Consider the following 21,559-nt stretch of genomic DNA (forward strand, 5'->3'; position numbering starts at 1 on the left):
GGAGTGAACCAGCAGATTGAAAACCTTTCTCCCTCTCTCTGCCTCTCCTTCTCTCTTTGTGTAATTCTTTCAAGTAAATAAATAAATCTTTAAAAAAAATTTAAAAATAAATGGATAGAGGATCTAAATAAGCATTTCTCCAGAGATATAAAAATTGCCAAAAAGCACATGGAAAGATGCTCAAAATCATTAGTCATTAGGGAATTACAATTTAAAATCATGAGATACTACTCCATACCCACCAAGATGGCTATATTAACATAGATAATAATAAGTGTTGGCAAAGGCATAGAAAAGTTGGAAAATTTATATATTGCTTATGAGAATGTAAAATGGTCGAGTCTGGCACTGTGGCTCAGCGGGTTAACGCCCTGGCCTGAAGCGCCGGCATTCCATATGGGCGCCGGTCGAGACCTGGCTGCTCCACTTCCAATTCGGCTCTCTGCTATGGCCTGGGAAAGCAGTGGAGGATGGCTCAAGTCTTTGGGCCCCTGCACCCACGTGGGAGACCCGGAGGAAGCTCCTGGCTCCTGGCTTCGGATCTGCGTAGCTCTGGCCATTGCGGCAATCTGGGGAGTGAACCATCAGATGGAGGACTTCTCTCTCTCTCTCTCTCTCTGCCTCTCCTCTCTCTGTGTAACTCTGACTTTCAAATAAGTAAATAAATCTTTTTTTAAAAAAAATGGCCCAGCCATGTTTTAAAACATTCATCAAGGAGCCAGCACTGTGGCATAGTGAGTAAAGCTACCACCTTTAGTGCTGTCATCCCACATGGGCACTGGTTTGAGTCCCAGCCACTCCTCTTCCAATCCAGCTCTCTGCTATGGCCTGGGAAAGCAGTAGAAGATGGCCCAAGTCCTCGGGCCCCTGCACTTGTGTGGGAGACCAGAAGAAGCTCCAGGCTCCTAGTTTTGAACTGGGACAGCTCTGGCCATTGCAGCTCTTTGGGAAATGAACCAACAGATGGAAGACCTCTCTCTCTCTCTCTCTTCTCTCACTCTCTCTCTCTCTCTCTGCCTCTGTGTCTCTGTAACTCGTCCTTTTAAATAACTAAATAAATCTTTACAAGATTTCCTCAGAAGCTTAAATATTGAGTTACTATGTGACCTAGCATAGGTCATAGGAAAAATTCTACTTTCTAGATATACATCAAGAGAACTGAAATAAAATATCTACACAAAAACATACACAAATGGTCACAACAGTATTATTTAGAATAGCCAAAATATGAAAACAATCCAGGTATCCATCCACTGATGAACAGGTAAACAGATTTGGATATATATACTACAACAGAATATTATTTGACAAGAAAAAGGAATTAAATATTGATTCAGGCTACAACATAGATAGACTTTAAAAACATTATGCTGACTACAATAAGCCAGACATAAGAAGGCATGCATTTTGATTCCATCTACATGAACTGTCCAGAATAAGCAAATAATAGAAGTGAAAGTAGGTCAGCAGTTGCCAGGGGCTGAGGAGAGAGGTAATAGGGAGTGACTTCCAATAGGTACAGGATTTATCTTGGGTGATGACAATGTTCTGGCATTGGAGAGTAGCAATGGTTGCACAACACCTGTGAGTACCCTAAACTCAACTGTACACTCAGAAAAGGTAAAACTTAGAATGTGTAAATGATAACAAAGAGGGTTGTTGTTTCAAAGAAGAAAACCAGATAGCTAGACCACAGATCTCACTATGCCAACCTGTGGACTAGCTCACCTCTCCCATATTACACTTAGGCAAACTGAGACCTAATGTGAAGAAAACTAACATTTGCTAAGCAGCAAGTATATGTTAAGTAGAGGGTATTTTTGTAAACATTACTATATGCAATATCTAATTGTTTGGAAAAAAAGCAATTCAATGAAAAACACATGTGAAATAAGCACTAAAATGCCCAGGTCAAAGCAGATATTTAAATGTAATAATAACATGTTTATTGAGTACTTAACAAAAGAGGAGAAATACAACTTGCCCAACAGTAAAGTCCATTTACCATATATGTCCTCTATACATAAAGGATGGACTTGAATTTTTAAAAATATGACCACTTTTTAAAAAAAAAAAAGAATTGGCATTGTGTATGTCCCAGAAGCTGAAGAGGCCTAATTCAGGGCACCATCCACCCAAACACACAGAAAAGGCTTTGTTTGGGCATCCAAAGGGCCCATCTGTGCCTAGAGAAGGTCAAGGACTCTCCAGCTTACAGGTGCACCCCAGGCCTTGATACTTGACCTACAGAGCCCTCTACACTGTCCAAGGAGACCCTATAATGCCTCCCTGGGCAAACATCTTTCCATATTAAGGCATAAAAGACCAGTACCCTGGGCTCTAGGCTCATCAAAGAAAGGACAAACCCTTTCTACCCCATGAGGGTGCATAGCCCGCCAGCCTGCCAATGTGTAATCAGCCCAGGTCAACAAAGGCTCACAGCTGGTGTCAATCACCCATGCCTGTAGCACTCATGGGAAATATGAGAGTTAAGCCAAGGTGCTTTCAGGGCGAGTACAAAAGGAACGAGACCTACTCCAACCCTCCACCCCCAGGGAAATAAGTGTTCTGTTTCCCAAGTTCTAGGAACTATGAAGGTACTTCAGAAAGTTTGTGGGGGAAATAGAACTAAAAGATATGTTTATTTTGGTGCAAAAAAGGTTAGAATCCATAATACACAAAAGGTTTTCCTCATAATGTGCATCTTTCATGCATGTTTTGAAGACCTCTTGTAGGCATAAATTTCAACTTATAATGTGTAAATGATAACAAAGAGAGTTGTTATTTTAAAGAACAAAATCAGATGGCTAGACCACCTTTTGGGGGGATACCAAATAAACTTATCTTTTTAATCCCATTTTACATGAACTTTTTGAAGCACCTTTGTATGTGTACATTGATGTGGAAAGCAATGGCTAGAATAAAAACAGGAAAAATATTAGTGCCTACAGAGCTATATCAAGAAAGACTGTTCCTGGAACAGGGAGCTGAAAGACAGGAAATACATTTTTTCACATAGAAGTAACATAGTGAATGGCATTTCATAATGTACAATATTGTTAAACTATAATCCATCTATATAAGAAAGTGTCTGACAACCACTAATCAACCACCATGTTGTTCAACATGGACAGCAATTTTGGTACCAAATGTCTTAAAAAGTGCACGTCAGGGTAAGTGTCTGGCCTAGCAGTTACGACACCAGTTAAGATGCCTGTATCCCACACTGGAGTGCCTTAGGTTTGATACCAGGGTCCAGCTCCTGACTCCAGCTTCCTGCTAATGCAGACCCTCGGAGACAGCAGTGATGGCTCCGGTGGTTGGGTTCCTGCCTCCCACATGGGAGATCTGGATTGAGTTCCCAGCTCCCAGCTTTGGTTTCTCAGCATGGCCCAGGGCCATTGTGGGTATCTGGGGAGTGAATCTGAAAGGAATAAGCTAAAGTACTTCCAGGGCAAGCTAAAAAGGAATGAGACCCACTCCATAGCTCAAAACGGGCCATTAGGAAGTTAAGTGTTCTATCTCCCAGAGTTTAGCAAATATAAGGAAACTTTAGAAACACCAGGACTTACCCCTCTCAAAGTCTCCTAAATAAATAAATGAATGAATTTCTTAAGTGCATGTCCTTTTGACCCAGTATAAGGCTTCTGGAAATTTAATCCCCAAATTTCTAGGATCCAAGGTACATTCACACAATGGAACACAATGTAGTTATTCTAGAAAACGAAGTAGAGCTGTATACAATCTACATGGAAACAAGTTCACAATATAATTAGATGAGAAAATGTTATAAAACAATATATGATGTAATACAATTCCCTTCTGTTCTAAATAATGATAATCAGTATACAAGAGAAAGAAAATGGAGAGGCTTACAGATTAAGTTGTTGCTATCTCAGGAAGAGGAAAGTACTGGTTTTATCTTTCTGCCTTACATATTTCTGCATTGTCATAAAATTTTTTACAGGGTGTGTATAACTTTTCTATTTAGAAAAAAATGGAGCCAGCGCTATGGCGTAGTGGGTAAAGCTGCTGCCTGCAGTGCAGGCATCCCATATGGGCGCCTGTTCGTGTCCTGGCTGTTCCACTTCAGATCCAGCTCTCTGCTATGGCCTGGGAAAGCAGTAGAAGATGGCCCAAGTCCTTGGGCCCCTGCACTCGCATGGGAGACCTGGAGGAAGCTCCTGGCTCCTGGCTTAGGATCAGTGCAGCTCTGGCCATTGCAGCCAACTGGGAGTGAACTAGTGGATGGAAGGCCTCTCTCTCTCTCTGCCTCTCCTTCTCTCTCTGTGTAACTCTGTCTTTCAAGTAAATAAATATTTTTAAAAATGAAAAATATATTTTTCATTATTTAAGTTGCTAATATACATATACATACACATACACACACATACATACATATATAAAATGATCTTCACACAGCATTTTGATAGTTGCATAGTGTAGCTGTGTCATAACTTACCTAAGTTATTCTTTATTGTTGAATATTTAGATTGTTTATGGATTGTCACTATTATAAACAGAACATATATTGAAATCTTTGTGGCTAAACATTTTCACATATTTTAATAACTTCCTTAGAATAAATTCCTAAAGCAGAATTACAGATCTGAAATGTGGACACAATTAAGCACTTTTGCCCCAGATTGCAAAATTATCCCATTAAAAAGCTGGTGCCAATATACTTTCCCAAGGACAACATGGGAGTAGTCTTTTCCCTTCATCTAATTCTGGATATTATCCTATTTCCCAAATTTTTTTACCAATTTTTTAAGAAAAATTATCTATCATCTTTTTTTGTTTGGGCTTCCTCAATCACACATGATTCATATCACTTACTGAGTATTCATTATAATTGTGGTGTCTGCCTGATAGCTCTTGCTAATTTTTCTACTAGGATCTTTTTTCTTTCTGAATTGGAAGAATTCTTTTTTTTTAAAAAAAGATTTATTTACTTATTTGAAAGTCAGAGTTACACAGAGAGAGAAGCAGAGAGAGAGAGAGGTCTTGCATTGGATGGTTCACTCCCCATATGGCCACAATGTCCAGAGCTGCACCAATCCGAAGCCAGGAGCCAGGAGCCTCTTCTGGGTCTTCCATGTGGGTGCAGGGGCCCAAGGACTTGGGCCATCTTCCACTGCCTTCCCAGGCCATAACAGAGAGCTGGATCGGAAGTAGAACAGCCGGGACATGAACGGGTGCCCATATGGGATGCCGGCGCTTGAGGCCAGGGCGTCAATCCACTGGGCAATAGCACCGGCCTGGAAGAATTCTTTATATAAGATTAGCTTTTTATTTAGGCTACTGTGTGTCCTTTGATTTTAGTTTTGCTTAAGGTGTTTCTGCTCTGAAATTTTAATTTATTTATATTTTCTCAATGACATCAGAACTCCAACTAGTTTGTGAAATTTTGAAACAAATTCTACAACGGCCTACGACAGTGGTGTAGCAGGTAAAGCCACCGCCTGCAGTGCCGGCATCCTATATGGGCACTGATTCAAGTCTCAGCTGCTCCACTTCCAACCCAGCTCTCTGCTATGGCCTGGGAAAGCAGTGGAGGATGACCCAAGTCCTTGGGCTCCTGCACCCGCATGGGAGATCCGGAGGAAGCTCCTGTCTCCTGGCTTCAGATCAGCACAGTTCCAGCTGTTGCGGCCAATTGGGAGACCTCTCTCTCTCTCTGCCTCTCCTTCTCTCTGTTGACTTTCAAGTAAATAAGTAAATCTAAGAAAGAAAGACAGGAAGACGGAAGGAAGGAAGGAAGGAAGGAAGGAAGGAAGGAAGGAAGGAAGGAAGGAAGGAAGGAAGGAAGGAAGAAATAGGTACTACAGTTGTAAATGTATGGTCCTTGATACTGTCACTCTATGATTTATCTCAATATTCTTTCTGCATATAAACTCCTTCAAGGCAGAGGACACTGTGTTTTATAATTCTCCAGTAGCAACCAGCACACAACCCAGAACACAGTGGAACATGTTTGGGATGAAAAAATCCTGTGCCTGGGGATTTTCTTTGAAGCAGTCCGGTTTGGGGTGAAAGATGAAAATGGGTTAAAGATGAAACAGAACTGGTCACGTGTCAGTCATTATTGAAGCCGGGTGATGAGTACATGGAGTCCGTTATGCTTTATTTCTACTTTTTTTTTTTGTCTTTTTAAAATTTTCTATAATCAAAAGATATTTTTTAATGTGGGTTGGATTGATTGGGTAACAGCATCAGAAAGAACTTCTGGAATAACAATGGTGATGAAAATGAAATACATATGCATCAAGGCCTCTTTCGTAGCACACAAAAAAAGTTAAGAGCACAGGCCTTAAAGTTACAAAGGCTTCAGCACAAATCCTTTCTAGCTTAGTGACCTCAAATCAGCTTTTCAGCTCCTCGGAGACTCAGTTCCCCTTTATAATAATGGTATTAATAATGACCTCAAAATGTTCCAGTGAGGATTAATGGGTGTGAAATTCTGTCTTGCACCTAGTGGCACCCAGTCAAGAGCCACATCATTATCATTCAGTGATACACGCGCTTGACAAGCTAGCTCCAGCCAACATTTCCTGATGGTGGCAATCCAACACCTTTGCACCACAACTGAGATTCCAGTTCATCAGTTTGGGCACCAGACAACCGCCTGGTAGAACAGATACCAGGAATTGTGTTCCTGAGACTCAGAAGAGAAAGAATCTAAGACAGCAAAGGGCAAAGCTTTAACTCCTGGCCTTACTTCCCAGGTCATCAATGAGCCTTTGCTCCACATTCCAATGACGGAATCAAGAAACAAGCGTGGCGAAGTCTTTCCAACGGAGGCTCACAACTGTAGCCAAACACTGGTGTCACCTGGGGAGCTCTAAAAAATACAGTGTCTTGGATCCCACTCCCAGAATTTGATTTAATGGTCTGGGATGTGGCCCATGTACTGAGACTTTCAAAAATCTCATGTGACTTGCTGTGCAGCCCTGGCGTTATAATGTAGAAGGAAGAGCCCCTCTTGTGTGTGGGAATAGGGAGGGAAGAGGCTAAGGGAAGACAAAGGAAGAGAACAGAAGCCCTAGAGTCCCACATGAACCCCATTAAAGCCAACTCAGTCATGTGGTTGCAAGCTGCGCCCCATGCCAGACAATTCCAATCCCATTAGCATCCCATCACAACCTCGCGAGGGTGTTACGGATAATAATTCCCAGGGCTAAAGTACTTGTTATTAACACCAGGATGTGTGCGTGTCAATATTCTACAGGATATTAAAGCAGTGTAGCTTGTCTCTGAGTTTTGGTCTTGAAAACAAAAAGTGTTCAGCTAAGTGATGGTGGAGGTCGGGGGGAGGGGAGAGCATCCCCCTTTGTTTCACAGTATCTTGGAAGCCTGTCCATGTGACTGAAGCACACGCAAAGAGGCAGCCCCAGCTTGTGAAGTGATTGCCGTGTCTTTGATCAGGGGAAAGACACATCCATTTCGATCAGCGTAGCTGGTGTGGGCCTGCTGTCTGGCTGTCTGGCTGCCCACCGGGGTGAGCCAGCCCTGAGCCTGCGGACACATGGCAGTGCTTAGCATGTCAGACTAACAAGGAGGTGCCTGATTGTCTATACAACCTTTGCTGAACTTCAGGGGCCCTCTCATTTAGCAATTCAGGCTGGACTAATCTGGAAGTTCCTTTCCCCCAGCAAACACCACCTGGTCCAGCCTGATCTCGCCTAAACAAAGGCTGGCCAGAGCGGGCTGTCTGTCACGAGGTGGCAAACACTTTGGAACTGAGGGGGAGTGAGGGGTGGGGGGCCGAGGTCAACCATTCTCATCAAACACACCCAGGATTACACAAGCCCAGAGAAAGAAAAAAAAAAAAATGCCTCCCATTGGCTTCGTCCTCCTCTCCAACAACGTCTTTACCCTGTCTCGGCCCCAAAAGAGCCTGGGCGAGGTTTGCTTCCCCCTCCCCAGACACGAATGCTCAACGGTGCAGTCTGAAATGCATACGAAGATCATCCATCATGTTCTTTTCACGAGAACAAGTCACAAATAAAGGACAGATGAGAGAGCTCATTGGTTTGCGAACTTACCAAGATTCAACACAAGGTTTTGGTTTTCTGTTTTTTCACCTTACGTGGTATCGTCCACAAAATCTCAGGGAGATGCGAGTGGTGGGGCCACTGTGGGGCTGGGAGTCAGGACAGCATTAATGGCAGCTGTCCACAGAGCAGCTGTGAGTCCCAAGTGCTTCACATGTGTTAACTGCCTAATCCTCACCACAGCCTTATGAGGAAAGCTACAACAATACGTTCATAACAGTGAGTGATATGCAATAATGCGTAACAAACATACACATAAGTAGGTATCATGATTATTATTATATATTATAATGATGATGAATGGGGATAAGCATCTTCATCTCCCAGACAAGGAGGCTCAGGGACTCTCCCTCAGTGGTAGGGACAGGCCTTCACACATAGGCCCTGGTTTGACTCCAGGAGCCAGGTGCTAACCATAGCACCACACTGCCTCCTACCAGTGCACACCTCAGGGCCTCCTGCAAAGCCACCAGTTCAGAGAACAGCAGAATATGGAAGACTTGGGAGGGATCTTGAGCTGAACCCCAGCTTGGCTACTCCATGTCCCTCTGTTGGTCCTTCAACTGCACATGTTAATAATGACACCTCCCTCACCCTCTGGCTTGTGGGACGGTTTAAACAAGAAAGCAAATTAAAAATACACCTTTCCCAGCCAAGTCTGTTTAACCCAGTGGCTCTCAAGCCTAGCTGAACATTTTAATCAAACAGGAGACATTGAAAACGCTACTGTTGGGGCTGGCGCTGTGGCGCAGCGGGTAAAGGCACCACTTGCAGAGCCAGCACCTCATATGGGCGCTGGTTCAAGACCCGGCTGCTCCACTTCCAATCAAACTCTCTGCTATGGTCTGGGATCGCAAGTCTTTGGGCCCCTGCGCCCACATGGGAGACCCAGAAGAAGCTCCTGGCTCCTGGCTTCAGATCAGCGCAGCTCTGGCCGTTGCAGCCCAACTGGGGAGTGAACCAGCAGAATAGAAGACCTCTCTCTCTCTGCCTTTCCTTCTCTCTGTGTAGCTCTGACTTTCAAGTAAAATAAATCTTAAAAATAAATAACTAAATAAAGCACTGCTGTGTGGTACCTGCCCAACCCCCTCCACAGCTCTACCCCAACATCTTTGTGCCACTAAATCAGAATTAATATAGAAGCATCAAAACTCCTGAAGCCATTGTCCCCAGACAACGAGATCCCTGAAATGCCACTCCATTGGGAGTGGCACCAGGACGTTACCAACCACCTGGCTGAGCTCACCCTCGTCCAGTGACCTTCCCCACTGCCACCCAGACAGCACCTTCATCAGCCAGCGCCAGAAGCCTCCCGCCTCCCAGACTACAGCCCCACCCCCAGCACAAGCCCTTATGCAGAAAGGGGACAGTCTAGAAGTTTCCCTAAGGAGCACTTTGTTGTCCCAATGCTGCCCTGTTTCAGAAACAGTTCATGCCAACATCAGTGTGGTTTACACAAAGTACTAACCAGGAGACCATGCAGGATGAGAGGCGGGGCTGCCTAAAAAGAGACTTTAGGGTCTGAGCCTGGTCCCTCTCCCCCCTTCCCTCCCCTCTCCTTCCCTCCCTTTCTCCTTCCTTCCCCCCCTCCCTCTCTCCCGCTCTCTCTCTCTCATGTACACACACACACACACACACACGGAGACCCCGGTACACTCAGTACTCCAAGAGGACCGACTCCACTGCACTCAAGGACAGGGAGTAACAAGCCAGAGGATGCAGGGGGCCAGCAATAAACAGAGACGGGAATACCAGGGTTGCCCATGGAAACTGGCATGGATAAGAAAAAATAATCAGCCCACATTTGACAGGAGAGAAAAACGCAGGCCTGGCCCTGGGCAGAGACAGCCAGCAGGGAGGACGGGCACCCAGCGATGCCAGTTTCCTGGCTCAGACTTGCAGACTTGCACACGTCTTCTCAGGCCCACTGCCAGCTGGCAGGAGGTGGCATGGGGGGCCACGGGGCGGGGAGGCAACACCGGGGAGCTCTGTCCCAGAAAGCAAAGGTGCCAAGCGGTCCCCACACCCCCGGGACACCTCCCCTCTGCCTCTGTCCCAGAAGCAGCGCTCAGAGAACTAGCCAAGGCCTCACCTGGGTAAAGGAGCCGTCCTCGCCACACTCTGGGACAAACACGGCCTCCTGTGGCTTCTTGGCTTGCTCCAGGGCTTGAGCCCGCTCCAGGCGACACTTGCTCTGGCCGGCATCTGCAAGGTGAGAGGGGCGTCTTTCTCATTGCACTCGGGTTCCTCACTGAGGCCTGGACAAAAAGGCTGCCCCATGAGAGGAAACCACTCCACCTCCGGGAAGCCCTCAACTCACACCCTCCCACCCCACCTCACACACACACAGCCTCCTCTTCCCCTTAAGGTGATTCTCAGAAAAGTGGGTGATGGGGTTCATGGTTTATATCAGGTTCTGCTTATTTTGTGTCCCAAGTACCCCCACCCTCATCTAGGAAATAAACAAGTTTCACTTCCATTGTTTTTTACTGAGTTTATTCTAAAACTAGCAGGCCTGAGGGGTCTCAAAGATGGTTTGTCATTCAAGAATCACAAGCACTTTCTTCATAACATCAAAGGCGCCAGGGCACCAGGGCTGAGCCTCCTCCAACTCTCGCGATGGCTCTAGCAATCCAGAGGCACAGACACCAGTCTCTACAGGACTAAGGAAGCTAGAGAGGCATGGCTGAGACACTACCAGGAGAGCTGAGGACCGTGGCAAACCGGAAAACAGGCTCCCCTGGGAGAGACTATGACCCAGCTGCAGCCATAGGTACAGGCTTTGCAGAAACATAGACCAAAAATTACCAGGACTTCCGATTTTGGAAGAGAGGTGCAACTGGCCAGATTTTCATGTGGAATCTCCCAATTTTTAAATGTGTTCTCAAATGTTCTTCACATTTTTAGACATGTGAGCAGATCCAACAAAATACATCTGTTGGCCAACAACTTGAAATGCCAGTTCAGGAGCCAGCAGTAATGCTTACAACTCCATCGAGAAAACAGACAAACAAACAAAGCACCAGACAGATGGCAGCGGGAGGCTCTCAGCTCTTGCCTGGTGGGAGCACCTGAAAGACAGAAAAGTGCTCATCCCTTCGGGGTGGGGAACCTTTATTCTGCCATTTGGAGATTTATAACATCATTCGTGGGCCATGCAAAATTAACCACTTAAAAATTAGCCTGCTATAGACTTAGGGTATTTAGAGTCCTGACTGTGGTTGCCTTGGCAGGGCCAGACCAAATGATTTTGTGAGCCTTACACAGTCCATGGCCCAGATGGTCCCCATCTCTGCCTAGGTATAGGCCAGTTCTCCTTCCTCTACACCCAGCAGGAAGGGGCAGAGAGGCAGGATAGGTGAGCAAACCAAATGAACCAACTCATCTGGAGCTCCAGGGAGGGGGTGGGGGAAGGTGATTTGCTGAAAGTGATGCCAGGAGCCTCTCCTGGGCCATACGCAGGTGCACACTCACCTTTGCATCTCCCTCGATGGACTACACCCAGGTTTGGGTCTCGACACTTGGCTCGCTGGTACTCGCACATGGACTCGTAGGACCTGCCGTCAGAGGCACAGATGGGTTTGGGCTGAGTCCTGGAGCAGTGGAGGTTGCATTGAGGATCACGGTCACTTATTAGGAACTAGTTGGGAAAAAAAAGTGACAGGGTAGAGAGGTTACTTTTGCCAAGAAAAGCAGGTGAAAGTCCAGGACTTATAGGACTGGTTGGCCCTTAGGAAAACAAGTCCCAAATAAACCCAAAGTTATAAAACCCTAGAGGTGAAGGGGGCTCCGCAGCCAGAGTCTCACCAGGGAAGGCACTGTCCAGGCATCATAAGCCCAGCAATGTCTCAGGGACCATTAACAGGCACTGTGCCAAGAAATTCACAGATGGGATCTCCTTAGTTCTCACAGCAACCCTCTGAAGTAGAAACCAGCACGTAGCTGAGGGAGCTAGAGCCAGGAGAGTGGAGGCCTGCCCAGCGTCACATATCTGGAAGTGGGGGAGGTTGAATTTGAACCTAGATCTCCCGGAAGTGCAATCAAACCTTTAACTTCTAGGACACTTGGCATCTCCCTCCTTGCAAATGGTCACACCACCTCTATTTGGGTGCTTCCTTAAATCAGAAACCAAATTTCATCTTTGAAAAGAGTTACTCATCAGCTAATTGTATTGAGCCCCAAATCTGCTCTGTGGAAGAAAACAAATGATTTTTTTTTCCATAAGAAAAGGGTTTCCTGATTTTAAAAAACAGCAATAATAATCAGCTTGGGGAACGCCGAGTGAAACAGATCTCTTTAGCACCGGACTTCTCGGATACCTCTGGCACATTCTTACGCCTCGTGAATCTCCAAGAGGCACAGTAAACTGGAGATAGCTACAGATTATTTGCCCCGCCCATAGCTGCAGAGTCTGATTTCCTCCTGCTTGAATCTAGATTGGCCTCGGTAACTTGCTGTGGAAGCGGGATCTGGGGACTTGGAAGACAGGTCAGACGGAGCCTTGAGGCTTCCACCTAGGCCCCTTGCTATACTCGCCCTGGGGGAAACCGGCCACCAGGTAGGAAGCTTAGCAACCACAACCGTGAGGCTGCCATATTGTGAGGAAGCCCAAGTTAGCAGGTGGCAAACCACATGGAAAGAGACACCCCCAGCCAACCCAGGCACAGAAACACATGAGTGTAGAAGCCTTCACGTGAGTCTAGCCCCAGCTGTCAACTGACTGTAGTTGACAGAGACAGAAGTAAGTACTTGCCTGAGAGCCCCCAGGTAAGAACCACTGGGCCGAGCCCAGTCAGCGTATGGAACTATAACAGGTAACAGTACTATGCTGTTGGTTTTAAGTGGCTAAGTTTTGTAGTATCTTGTTACACAGAAATCAATAACCAGATGAAAGGGTACAAAGGATAAAGCATCTTCCAAATTTGACTGAGGGGAAGGTGTTTGGCCTGGCACTGGTAAAGATGCCTGCATCCCACATCAGAGGGCCCGGGTTTGATTCCCAGCTCCATTTCTGATTCCAGCTTCCTGCTCATGCAGACCCTGGGAGGCAGCAGTGGTGGATCAAGTGTTTGGGTTCCTGCTACCTGTATGGGAGACTTGGATTGAGTTCCTGGCTCTGCCCCTGAGGGCATTTGCAGAGTGAACGAATGGAAGGGATCTCCTCCCTCTCTCTCTCTCCCTCTCTGACCATGAACCCTTTATCCCTGAACCCCTTGTTAACAACTATAGAACACAAGTAGAGAACAGAGGCCGGCACCATGGCTCACTTGGTTAATCTGCCTGCGGCGCCGGCATCTCATATGGGTGCCAGGTTCTAGTCCTGGCTGCTCCTCTTCCAGTCCAGCTCTCTGCTGTGGCCCAGGAAGGCAGTGGAAGATGGCCCAAGTGCTTGGACCCCTGCACCTGCATGGGAGACCAGGAAGAAGCTCCTGGCTCCTGGCTTCGGATCAGCATAGTTCCGGCCATAGCGGTCATTTGGGGAGTGAACCAATGGAAGGAAGACCTTTCTCTCTGTCTCTCTCTCTCACTGCCTATAACTCTACCTGTCAAATAATTAAAAAAACAAACAAACAAACAAACAAACAAAAAAAAAACAGAGAACAACAAGCGGGCTGAATCCATGAGCTCCTGTTCGATAACCAATAACTAGACCACAGGGGCCTTGAGAGCCAAGTCTGCTCCTAGTGCCCCTCCCCTGCATAGCACAGGCCTGGGCACTCTAGAGGCTCTTTATCAGCTGCGTGGAGGGTGTGACTATCCACACACTGTACCACAATGTACAGTGAGGTCATGAGCACACATCTGGCCACCAGGAATGCTACAGTTGGCCGTATAATCACACCAAACTCAAAGAGGGTTGGGGAAGGTCTGAAGACATGCTCTGTTTCAGATGGATTTGCAGGCCCTTTGGGTGAAGCAAAAGGATGAGCCATTGTTGACTCTTCTCCAGAAGCGCAGACAAAGGTCCAGAGGCGGAACCACACCCTTCATGGGAGTGCTGGAGACACACAGCCCACACTGGCCAAACTCCAAGAGAGTCCAAGCCTGCCTGTGAACACACAGACCACATCCCCGCTACACAGCCAGCCTCTCCCACTACCTGAACTCCTTCCCGGGTAGTGTCTCAGCACTAGGAGGGGGCAGCTGAGGGCGGGAGCCCCAGCACGAGCCTTGCCAGGAAGGACAGTGCCATCCGGCCCTCTCCTCGGGTGCCCCGAGCTCCCCACACTCACAGTTAAACCTGAGTCCTGCCTGAGGCCCAGGAGAAACGCCCTGACAGTGCCTCAGGAGCACAGCCCTGGGCCAGTGATGTGCAATGGGTTAAGCCAGCAGCCTATATTGGAAGGCAGGTTCGAGTCTTGGCTGCTCTACTTCTGATCCAGCTCCCTGCTAATGAGCCTGAGAAAGCAGCAGAAGATGGCCCAAATACTTGAGCCCCTGCCATCTATGTGAGAGACCCAGATGGAGTTCCTGGCTCCTGGCTTCCGCCTGGGCCAGACTCAACCATTTGGGGAATGAACCAGTGGATGGAAGACCTCTCTGTGTCTCTCCCCCTCTCTGTGTCAGCCTTTCAAACAAATATTCTTTAAAAATTAAAATTAAAAAAGGAGCACAGCACGTGTTAGGGTCTAGTGTTCTGGGGTTAAAATGAGAAATATATAAAGCCATATCCACGGTAATCCACTGTATCCCAGGCTGCCGTGTGCAAGAGGGATGAACTCATGGCAATACAGGAGGGGGCATGTTGTCCACATGTCAACCCCTGCACTGGATCTGTGGCCTCGCCCCCCCCCCAGGTTGTCCCTCCTTAAAACCCTTAAGTGATGTCCCCCTGCCAGACCTCCCCTCGGTGTCCCTGGCCCTGCAGAGCCTGCCCCCGCCCCCTCTCTGGCCTCAGCTGCTAGTGTTCTGCCGCCGTGCTCAGCATCGGCAGGCCCACTGCTCTGCTTCCGCTTCTCCCACAAAATGCATTTGCCCCTCGCTCCAGGCATCAGGAACCCCATCGTCTCTGACACCATGTCTTCTGGGGGTTTGCCCTGCCTCTCACAGGTGAGGCGCGTCCCTGGGGTCATCTCCCACACCTCTGTTTTCCTTCCTGGTTTGTAATACGCTTTGTACAGACCAACGTCTTTGTGTGATCTGCGGGACAGCACAGGGCCAACTCTGGGCTATGTGAAGACAAGGCTGACGTCTGCCTGGGAATGCATCCTCAGCACCCCTACAGCGGCGCTGCCTCACAACCTGCTGGTGCCACCTGCCCAGCCTGGCCTTCCACGCTCCTGACACCCCTAAGAGTTGGGGGGTCCCCTGGAGCCACTCCCCCAGCCCCCAGCCCTGAGCCTTGCCTTTCTTGAGCTATGTCCTCCCCTCCAGCTCCCGCCTGCATTACACTGGCAGAGGTGGGCCAGAGCTCCCTGCCCTCGCTCGGGCGCAGGCTAAGGATGCTCAGCAGGAGCTGCTCACAGGGTGCGGGGGTGCCCAGAAAGTGGGGCTACCTGCACAGGATGCTGCAGGGAAGCAGCTGTGAGTTCATCCCTGCAAGCAGGGCAGCGCTTCTGTTTGCAGGGTCCCTGTCACAAGGACCAGCAGCACCGCCCAGAGGTGAGAGTCACAGCTCTGGACCCACACCGGGGTCCAAGCCCAGCGCCAACACTTGCATGCTGTTTATTCTTAGGGAAGTTGCTTGACTGCTCTGGACTCTGGTTTTCTCACCCGTAAAATGAGGACAGCGACATATCCTGGCCCCTAGGGCTTTGGCAGTAACACTGTTAGTTGACATATTGTGAGTTAGATAATTTCTTCCTCATCTTCCTCTGGAATTTAAATGGAGAAATTTATTATTATTATTATTATTTTATTCTTTTTATTAAGAGAATATATGAAGAAGAAGAAGAGGAGGAGGAGGAGGAAGAGGAGGAGAAGGAGGAGGAGAAAGACAAAGTTGGTTTTCAAACTTGGGGAAGTTGCCTTGTCTGCTCCACAGCCAGTCGGGGAGGAGAGCTTCGTACCTCACCATGGCATTGAGCTTCAGCCCATAAATCCGGCTTGGAAATGGTTTGCTGTGTGCCAGCAGAGAGACCACAGCAGCTGCGCCAGAGACCAGCTGAGTAACCAGGAGACACTGTCTGCAAACAGGCAGGTTGAAGAGCCTCAGAAGCCCCACCCACCCCAACATGTGGAGACCCTTCCCGGTCTCAGAAGAGCTCCCAGAAGACTCCCATCCAGAAATTACTCACCCCTGAGGCCATGTAAAAAGGTCAGAGACCGTTCGGGCCATTGCTAATGACCATCTTCGGCAGCCTGGCATCTCATTTTTAGGAACTACGTATTCTTGGCATTGCTCTCCAGAAAAGGCAGTGAACTCTCTAAAATGCAGCTTTCAGAGGGCGACTTTGCCATACAAGGATCATCCAAACCTCCAGGGCTCCAAACACTAACTCTTCATCTACCACATGCTCAGGTTGGGAACAGGAACAATCTGTACCAAGAGTAGGCAGCACTACACAGCCACTATGGTCCCTGCTCTCCATGAGCCTGCCCCCTAGCATAGAGATAAAGAGCACGCAGTAACCACGCAGCACGTTAGGAGGGCACCACAGAGAGAGTAAGACAGAGAAACTTAGAACACCATCCTAAGGACCCCAAAATTCTACCAAGTCAATTGGACAGAACTCCCACCATGATGGAAATGTCCTATACCTGTGCTGTCCAAAACCATCATGGTTATTACACACTGACATGTTGCTAATGCAACTGAGGAACCTAATGTGTAGTTGTGTTTCCCTTTCGTTGATTTAAATACACATGACAGGGGCCAGGGTCGTGGTGCGTAATGGGTAAAGCCAACGCCTGCAGTGCCAGCATCCTATATAGGGACCAGTTCTAGTCCTGGCTGCTCCACTTCTGATCCAGCTCTCTGCTATGGCCTGGGGAAGCAGTGCAGGATGACCCAAGTCCTTGGGCCCCTGCACCCATGTGGGAGACTGCGAAGAAACTCCTGGCTCCTGGGTTTGGATGGGTGCAGCACCAGCAGTTGCGGCCATCTGGGAAGTGAACTAGCAGATGGAAGACCTCTCTCTCTCTCTCTCTGCTTATGCCTCTGCCTTTCTGTAACTCTGCCTTTCAAATAAATAAATAATTTTAAAAAAAAAATGCACATGACCATGTGTGGTTAGTGGCGGCTATCATGCACCAGGCCAGCTATAAAGCAAACAAACCAAGAAGGGATGTGGGAAGAGGGAATGGAAGTAGGGGAGGGGTCGTCCTTAGTCCTCGCCAGGCTAAGAGTGGACTAAGGGGAAAAGAAGCAGATCCAGAAAACACTGTCTTCATTTTCAAACTAGATAGGAAATCAGTGCATGACTTCTAGATCAACAGCCAGGATATCTCAGGAGCTTGTCACAGTCCACTGGAGTCACAAAGATGGCCTTCCTTTCTTTGCAGGGGACAGGAGGTCCAGGCTACAAGTCCACAGCCTCAGTCTGTGGCCCCGGTCAGTTTGCTCAGCACAGAGGCAAAACTCAAAGAATTGGAATCTCCCTGCTGGGACTTGAACCCCTGAGTCACAGAAGTCTGGGCTGATTCCAGAGCAACCATGGGTGGTGGAAAGTTTTGGTGTTGAGCAGAGGCAAACTGTCTCCCAACAAGCCAAACACTGAGGCATTTCCCTCTAGGGAGGAAATAGCATTTTCATAAAAATCCTCACATGGATTCCCTTCCTTCTTCCTAGTGAGGAGACAATAAAAACAAAATAACAATGTTAAATATGATTGTGAAATACGGAAGCCAAACACAAAAGGCTGAAACAACTGTGCATATGCAGTTGTCTCTCCCCTGGGGGAGTGGATGGCTCTAAGCATCTAGTGTTTCACTCACATTTATAAAGTAGGACAGGCACTTGATATACATGGAAACAAGTCATTCTTTCTATTGAGAAAGGAAGCCACTGACTGAAGGCTGTGTATGCAATAGAGTAGATCAGGACAGGCAAAACCTATGTAAGACCCACAATCCTTCCTGTCTGCAGTGCACACTCACTGGTCCCTGTCCTTCAGTCTCCAGCAGAGTACAACACACACCTTTCCATAGGTTGTGCTCAGGGAAACCACCCCAAGACCACAAGCTGTGTCGGGTTGGACTGACTGCCAAGTTTCCATGGCAATGCAGGGACCAACAGAGTCAGCCTAAGGGTCCATCTGGGAGGAGCTGTTCAGTTCTTTGTAATGTAGAGCTGTCCTCACATTCTTAAATTCCACCTGCTAGTACCACACTAATATAACCAGGCTAAAATTCTAATCAAGCATTTTTCTAGTAACATGCATAATTGTATACTTTTCCCAGTTACAGAGAGGAACAGGAGCTATATTCAACAACTGGATCACTGGCTCCTCCACAGGCTTTGGGAGAATGGAGGAGCACCAAGCAGCATCTCTTGTTATGAAACCGTACTCAAAAAAAACACAGGCTAACCTCAAACTAATTTAAGGTTTTTCTTTAATAAATTCATATGTGGAAAGACAATTTGATGCAGCAGTTAAGACACCACTTGTATACTCGCATCCCATAACAGAGTGCTTGGGATCGAGTTCCAGCTCTACTCCCTATTGCAACTAATGCATACCTTGGGAGGCAGCTGTGATGGCTCAAGGACTTGGGTTCCTGTCATCCATGTGGGAGACCTAGATTGAATTCCTAGATCCTAGAGCTTCAATTTGGCCAAGTCTCAGCTATTGTGGACATATAGGGAATAAACCAGTGGATAGAAGATGTCTCTATCTCTCTGCCTTTTAAGCAAAATAAACAAATAAAATTTTAAAGAAGTAAATTCATATGTAACACGTTTTCAAGTACTCACTTTTAACACCTCTGCTTCACTTACAAAACAAATGACCGATAAACCTAGTAGCTTTGAGCAGTGGTTCATGATTTCTCATAATTCTGTGGGATGGCTGGGCTCAGCTGGGAGGTTCATCTGCTCCACGTGTAGCAACTGAGGTAAGACATTTGACTGCATTCAGCTGGGAGCTTGTTTGGGGCTAGAACATCTATGATGGCTTCACTCACTGCAGCTTCAGTTGGGAGCCTTGAAATGCCTGGGGACCAGCTGGGCTTCTGTCTAGTGCAGGCTTTCCTCTCTGACCCATGACAACTTCATTTAGCCCTTTGTCTCTTGCCTAGATGTTTGACTCTGCCATCAACCTTCAACCCTCCACCATTCAGGTTCAAATTCCACATTGCCACTGACACCATCAACCTACAGAGCAAACACTTTCATGCTCTACACACCACCATCAGCTTCCTTGGTGCTTCTACCACACTCCTTTCAAAGCCCTCAGTCCCCTGCAGTATCATTTATCTGCTTACAAGTCAATAAAAAAGACAGTGTCTTACTAAGGCTTAACACAGTGACTCACCCAAAGCAGTTGTTCAGTACCTCTTTGAAGAATGAATGGAGGAATAGCAAACTTTACCTAAAATATATCATAAATACTCCTTTTTCTACCACTGTGAAAAGAAATATCTTAGTCCAACATCACAAAAAACTTAAAACTTTCAAGGTTATAAAGTGAGGGAAGCTATCTGCTCATTTCCTTTAAAGGGCATCTATTAGTGGCAGGTATTTAATGGAGACCCTAGGAGGTAGCAGGTTGATTCCTTGCCACCTATGTTGGAGACTTAGATTGACTTCCCAGCTTCCAGCTTCAGCCTGGCTTTGGGGAGTGAACTGGCAGATGGGAATTCTCTCTCTCTCTCTCACCCTCTATCTCAAATAAATAAATAAAATTTTTAAAGAACATCTATTAGATAAGGAAAGCCATACATTAAACATAGCACTGGAAAAAAAAAATCCCTGAGTCATTGAAAAGAATGCACCAGTGTAGCTAAGACAGTGCCCATATACCCACAGCAGCCATCACTAAGTGATCTTGGAATCTGGACCCAGTGATCCTGGCCTTAGCCTCCTCACACAGCCCTCCAGGAAATCTTTCCACCACCTTGGAGCTAAGGCATCTCACCCACAAGTCAGGCAGTAGCCTGAGACAGTCTGGGTGCTGAGCCTGAAGTGAGCATGCATCAAGGTAGAAAATCCTACAGTTAAGCAGCCAATGCAATTAGCACCCTGTTTTTCCTAGCGGCTAGGAAACACATGCACTGGAGTAAGAGCAGCAACCAGGTGATTAAATGGATTCCTTTACAAGTCAGTTTTTGACATCCTGAATTCATTTTTCCACAGCTTCCCTGTTATAAATAACAACGAGTGTTCTCCACCTGCAAATGCCCACTTGGAAGGAAAGGAAAGGAAAACAATCGTTGCCTGTATTCCTGCCAGGCGGGTAACAGGGCCAGCAGATTGCAACCCTGTTCTGCTCCTTCCCACCTCAGGACTTTGCACAGGCTGGCCCCTCTCCCTGAAATGTGCTTCCACTCTCAAAGCCCTAGTCACCCTTCCAGTCCCAGGGCAGAGGCTGCAGCCTCGGGGCATCGGGGCATCTGACTTCCAGAGGAACCTGGGACCTGTGCCACAGCTGTGATTATTAAATGACCCATTGTTCAATTACACCCATCTTGGTCTTGATCGTGCTCCTCCTCTATCCCTAGGCTGTAAGCTCCCTGCAGGCAGGAACCAAGATCTGGGAGCCACATTTCTGGATGTCCAGTGCCCAACAGAGGCCTTGCCCAAAGTGGGCCTTCTGTAGTGTTTATGGCTCGAACAAATGGGGAGGAAACCGAGGCTCAGCAAGGTTGGGCTAACAACTACTGGGACCCCTACTTTCGTTCTGATTTTAACAACCCAGATTCTTTCTGCTACACCACATGGCCCCCTCAGTGTAAGGCTATCAAGCGCTGAGACCAAAGCTGGCCAAGAAGCAGAGGGGGCTCTGCCGTTGCCTCTGGCAACCGTGGTTGAGGTCCCCTCTGGCAGGGGCCCCTCCGGCAGGCAGGAGTGGAGAAGGTCTCTGGAAACACAAAGCACTTTCCTGACAGAGGGGTTAACTTTTCTGTCTTGTTTGGACGTCAAAGCCCAGCTCAAGCACCTGAAAAGCATTTCTGGAGGTAAATCTGCTATTGAAAGGGGGAGAACACCACTCCTGGAGCTGATGCCTGGAACGCAAAGTGGAGACCCACATTCCAGACGTCTCGCTGCGGCCCAGCCGGGGACGCTCCAACCCCGCACCGTCCGCCTCCCCATCTACAAAAGCCCAGTGTGGGCCCTTTTCCCGAGGAGCAGCTTCACATGAAAACATCACTCACCCACCCACCATGGAATCCGTCATCCGCACTGAAAAGCCACGGCCCTCTTTTCTGCCAGCCGGCTCTCACCCTTGCCTGACCCTATGACCACTGCATTTACACAGGTGCAAAGGCGGCCGGCTTGGACTCCGCCAGGGGGGAGGAGGGGAGATAAGGGAGGTCAAAGGGAAGGGGAGGCCTGGCTGCCAGGCAGCGTCTGTTCTTCCTCCACACACCTCGCCCAGGGGCCTGACAGCCCCATGCCCGAT

At 47.7% G+C, this 21,559-nt stretch overlaps 1 protein-coding gene across 3 annotated transcripts in view; it reads right to left on the reverse strand.

Moving 5' to 3' along the window:
- SMOC1 (SPARC related modular calcium binding 1) overlaps positions 1-21,559 on the reverse strand; it is a 173,018-nt gene that overhangs the window by 86,825 nt on the left and 64,634 nt on the right. For all 3 annotated transcript variants that reach the window (XM_062181328.1, XM_062181327.1, XM_062181329.1), the window contains exons 2-3: positions 11,532-11,697; positions 10,150-10,262 (exon numbers count right to left, since the gene is read on the reverse strand). In XM_062181328.1, the coding sequence (XP_062037312.1) occupies positions 10,150-10,262; positions 11,532-11,697 (279 nt within the window). The remainder of the gene's footprint in view (positions 1-10,149; positions 10,263-11,531; positions 11,698-21,559) is intronic.

This window comes from Lepus europaeus, chromosome 22, assembly GCF_033115175.1.
Source record: "Lepus europaeus isolate LE1 chromosome 22, mLepTim1.pri, whole genome shotgun sequence".
Lineage (NCBI taxonomy): Eukaryota > Metazoa > Chordata > Mammalia > Lagomorpha > Leporidae > Lepus > Lepus europaeus.